Source organism: Oryctolagus cuniculus, chromosome 1 (assembly GCF_964237555.1).
Source record: "Oryctolagus cuniculus chromosome 1, mOryCun1.1, whole genome shotgun sequence".
Lineage (NCBI taxonomy): Eukaryota > Metazoa > Chordata > Mammalia > Lagomorpha > Leporidae > Oryctolagus > Oryctolagus cuniculus.
This window is the reverse complement of record NC_091432.1, coordinates 237,227,893-237,231,977: the sequence shown is the minus strand read 5'-3', so window position 1 is coordinate 237,231,977 and position 4,085 is coordinate 237,227,893. Positions and strand designations below refer to the sequence as shown.

General features: G+C 71.6%; 1 protein-coding gene across 1 annotated transcript; it reads right to left on the bottom strand.

Moving 5' to 3' along the window:
• Positions 1-2,100: 2,100 nt before the first annotated feature.
• Positions 2,101-3,354, bottom strand: TMEM141 (transmembrane protein 141). Its single transcript, XM_070059377.1, has 5 exons — positions 3,204-3,354; positions 3,009-3,075; positions 2,829-2,912; positions 2,587-2,694; positions 2,101-2,357 (listed from the first exon to the last, which is right to left on the bottom strand). The coding sequence occupies exons 1-5, from the start codon at positions 3,255-3,257 to the stop codon at positions 2,344-2,346; spliced, it is 327 nt and encodes a 108-aa protein (XP_069915478.1). The 5' UTR covers positions 3,258-3,354; the 3' UTR covers positions 2,101-2,343.
• Positions 3,355-4,085: the final 731 nt, after the last annotated feature.

Here is a 4,085-nt window from a genome sequence, read left to right as displayed (position 1 = left end):
TCGGGCCGTCGGCGGCCTGGGTGCCGCGACAGCTTAGTGCCTCACGGTTCTGGAGGCCGGAGTCCAGGTCCAGGAGCGGCAGGGCCGGCCCCTCCCGAGGCCTCTCCCTGGCTGGCAGGCGTGGGCGCCTCTCCCTGGGGCTCAAGGGCTGGCGGCTCTGCGTGCCTGTGTCCTAATCCCCGTTCCTGCAAGGACAGCGGTCAGGTGGATCCGGATCCGGGCGGCCTTAATCTGCTGAGGCCCCTGCCTCGGGGTGCAGCGGGCACGCGGCTCTGGGCCTTTCCCTGTCCTGCTGACCGCTGTGCCTGCAGCTGACCACACAGAGGGTGCGTGCTTGTGAGTGCCAGAGACGGGCGTGCGGAGAGCCGGCCGCCGTGCGGGGTGGCCAGTGCAGGCTGCACCTCAGCGCCATCCCGGCCAGAGAGCCTCCCGCCGGCGCCCGGCGGTGCTGGGCGTCCCGCAAAGCCAGGCCTCCTGCCGGCGTCCCCATGCCCTGCGCCCCCCGCCCTGTCCGTGCTCCCCAGGAGACCTCGCTGAGCGGCTCTCGGCACCCCCGGGTCCCTGCGGCCCATTGGTGGCTGGATTCGGGACCTCGTCCTCCTCACCCCGGCTCCGGGGCCGGCAGCACAGCCACGTCCTGGGGTGGGGGTCAGGACTCCACCGTGGGCCCTTGGGGGGCAGCGGCCGCCACGCGGTGCTGCTGGAGCCTCTCGCAGGGCCCCTCGCCTTCCTGACGACTTTTAGGCTTCTTGACTTCCTGATGTATTATTTGAGAGGCGGAGTGACAGGGAGCGTGAGACAGCGCGGTCCGTGTGCTGGTTCACTCCCCAGCTGGCCACAACAGCCGGGGCTGAGCCGGGAGCCAGGGACCCCGTCCTGGTCTCGCGCCTGGGTGCAGGGGCCCGGCAGCTGGCTGGAAGCTGGGCTGGGCGTGGCGCGGCACAGATGTGGACACGGGCGCTGCAGGGGGACGGCTGACCTGCAGCACGGCAAGGCCGCCCGTGACCACTCAGCCACCCCTCCCCGCGGCCAGGCCCCACCTCCACTCGGGGTCCCAGCTTAGCGCCCACCATCCCCCGGGACTGGCCCTCCCTCCTCCCTCAGTACAGAAGCCCTGAGGGTGGGGCCGGCGCTGTAGTGTGGCAGGTAAAGCCCCAGCCTGCAGTGCCCGCATCCCACATGGGCGCCGGTTCGAGTCCCGGCTGCTCCACTTCTGATCCAGCTCTCTGCTGTGGCCTGGGAGAGCAGTGGAAGATGGTTTGGGTCCTTGGGCCCCTGCACCCGTGCGGGAGACCCGGAGGAAGCTCCTGGCTCCTGGCCATTTGGGGAGTGAACCAGCGGATGGAAGACCCCTCTCTCTGTGTTACTCTTTCAAGTAAACAAATAAATCTTAAAAAAAAAAAAAGAACCCTGGGGCTGCTTTTCTGAGCACAGCTGAGCCCCGGCCAATGCCGTGTGAGCAGAGGTGAGGGAGCTCCCCTCTCCTGACAGCTGGGACGAGGACTCGACGGCTGGAGTTAGTGCAGCTGCCCGAACCCATGAGGTGGACTTGGGAACGGAGCCTGGGGCCCTGAACCCCTACAACCTGTGACCCTCCTGGGCTCTGAGTCACAGAAGAGCGGAGCTGTAGCTGGCTTAAGTGACCATCACCTTAGGCTTTCTGTCACGGCGCCACCCTCCCAAACCTGACAGCCCACGAGGTACTGGCAAACACTTCCACAGGCCTGGCAGGGCCGTGCGGGGCTGGGGCGCCGTGAGCCTGAGCCGAGAGCCCGCCGCTCCCAGCCGCGACGGCACCAGGCGTCGCCCAGCCCGGCCTCTTCCTCTTGCCAGCCGGGCGGCGGCCGTGCCCTCTGCGACCCCGTCCTCAATCCTCCCTGCAGGAGGGACTCCCGGATGGGGAGCTCGTGGCAGGCGGCCAAGGCCACACCCGCCGTCTGCTCTCCGCTGCTCCCAGCCAAGCAGGGGTCGCAGACCCCCAAGCAGAGAGGCCTCTGTGCCCCACCCCTCCACCGAGGGCCAGCAGGAGGGTCTCACTCGGCCTCCAGGCCGGCTGCGTGGCAACAGGTGACGCATGACCTCTTCGACGGGACACTCGGGCAGGGAGAGGACAAGCCGTTTATTAGCCTTGGACAAGCTGACCCCTTGGCCCCGTGGGGCCGCAGGAGCCAGAGAGGGGGTGTGGGCACCAGCCCCGTCCACAGCTCGCCCCTGGTCACAGCGGCTCCAGGGCGGGTCTTGGGGGTGTCGCCAATCTGCGGGGCCGGCTGAGCAGGTGCCGGCACTCGGGTGCGGGGGGGCCAGCCTGAGGCCCGGGCCGCTGAGGGCGGTGTCCACGCTCTCCTAGCTGCGCCCACCTGGAAGAGGCAGAGGGAGACGTGTCAATCACTGAGGTGGGGGAGGGGTGGGGCGCTCAGTCCCCTTCCCTGTTCTCTCTCTCACACACGCGTGCGCACGCACACGCGCGACAAATGCCGGGTCCCATAGCAAGCAGAGCTAAGGGGGCCAGGGCCCTCCCCCTCCCCTCCCCCTCCCGTCTTCCTGCTCCGCCCACTCCCGCCCCTGGGTTCCCGTTCGCTCCCTCACCTGTGTCCGGGTCGCTGGGGAGCCGCCCCGTCTCCAGGAAGAGCCAGAGGTCGCGGCATCTCCGGGACTCCACTCTCGTCACCCCATAGCTGACCGCCGAGCCTGCGACTGCGGGGCAGGGGCGGGGGGCCGGGCCTCAGCCTCTGCGCTCCGCTAGGGAGGCTGGGCGCAGGCGGCTCCGGGCAGGGCCCCCCAACACCCCTGCTCCTGCTGCAGACCCGGCTGCGGGTCGGGGTACCCACCCGCGGCCACCAGCACGCTCCACTGGAAGCCGTACGGGACCCTCCTCCGGAGCAGGATCTGCAGCCCGAAGGCGGCGCCCGAGCCTGCGGGGCGGAGGTCCGCGCGTCAGCCGGGGCCCGGGCTGGCACCTCCGCTGCGGAGGCACAGGGCGCGGAGCCCCGGCCCCGGCGCCGGCCTACCTGCGAGGAAGGTGACCACGCCCTTCACGAAGGCGCCGGACTGGCACGCCGCGTACTCCCCGAGTGCCTGCGTGGGGAAGCGGTGGCGGGCTGAGGCCGGGCAGGGGGCGCGGGGACCCGGAGGGCTGGGACACGCCGCCCCGTCCCCGAGCCCCCCGAGGCCTGGGGCTCTGCGTCCCGGGCCAGCCTTCTCACCGGGTGCTTGGCGGCCACGGCGTCGTCCACACGGGACAGGCCCAGGGTCACCATGGCCGGCCGGCTCGAGGAGAGGAGTGGGCATGCGCAGGAGCCGCCGGAGAGGGGCGGGGTAGGGGCGGGGCGGGGCCGCGCCTCAGCGAAGGGCGGAGCCTGGGGGCGGAGCCTTCAGGAGTTCCGGAGAGAGGCGGGGCCTGGGCGGGGCGGGGCGGGGCCGGTACGGGGGTGGGCCTGCAGGGCGGAGCGGAGCTGGAGGAGAGGGGCAGGGCCTGGGCGGGGGTCCCATCGATCCGCTGCGCCCCCCATGGCGGGCCGAGGATGTCCAGGGGTCTCTCCTGCCGTCCCGCTGTGTCGCTGTGCGGGGAGCGACCCCAGTGCCCCAGGTGTGGAGGCTCCCATCTACGGTCCAGCCCCCGTGAGGGTCAGTGACCAGGGTCGGTGACCAGCAGTCGGGCAGTGGAAGGATCTGCCGTCCACGACCCGCGCCGCCCCGTACTGCAGGGGACCCGGTGAGGGTTCGCTTGCACGGGGGGGGGGGTGCCCGCCTCCAGCCACGGGGAGGGCAGCAGGGGTTTCTGGGAGTCACCCCCTCCCTGGCGCTGTGGGGCACCTGCTCCTGCCCGTGCGCAGCTGCTGCACCCCTGACTCCTCACCCCGCAGTGCCCTCCCCTCCCAGTGCACACCTGCGCCCTCCCCGGGGCCCGTCCCCTCCTCCCCACTGGCCGGGCCCTGCCCGAGTGGCCCGGAGCAAGCGGCCGCGCCCCTCCCTGCCCAGAGGCAGCGACGGGGTGACAGCACCCCTGTGCGCCCGGGGAAGGGCCAGAGGCGGCCGGGTGGGGGTGGGTGCAGGCCCGGGCGAGGGTGGACAACGCGAGGGACCAG

Coding starts and splice junctions, on each gene's coding strand:
- TMEM141 (XM_070059377.1), bottom strand. CDS start 3,257: ATGGTGACCCTGGGCCTGTCCCGTGTGGACGACGCCGTGGCCGCCAAG. Junction 3,076..3,203: donor CCGTGGCCGCCAAGCACCCG/GTGAGAAGGCTG, acceptor TTCCCCACGCAG/GCACTCGGGGAGTACGCGGC. Junction 2,913..3,008: donor CGTGGTCACCTTCCTCGCAG/GTAGGCCGGCGC, acceptor TCCGCCCCGCAG/GCTCGGGCGCCGCCTTCGGG.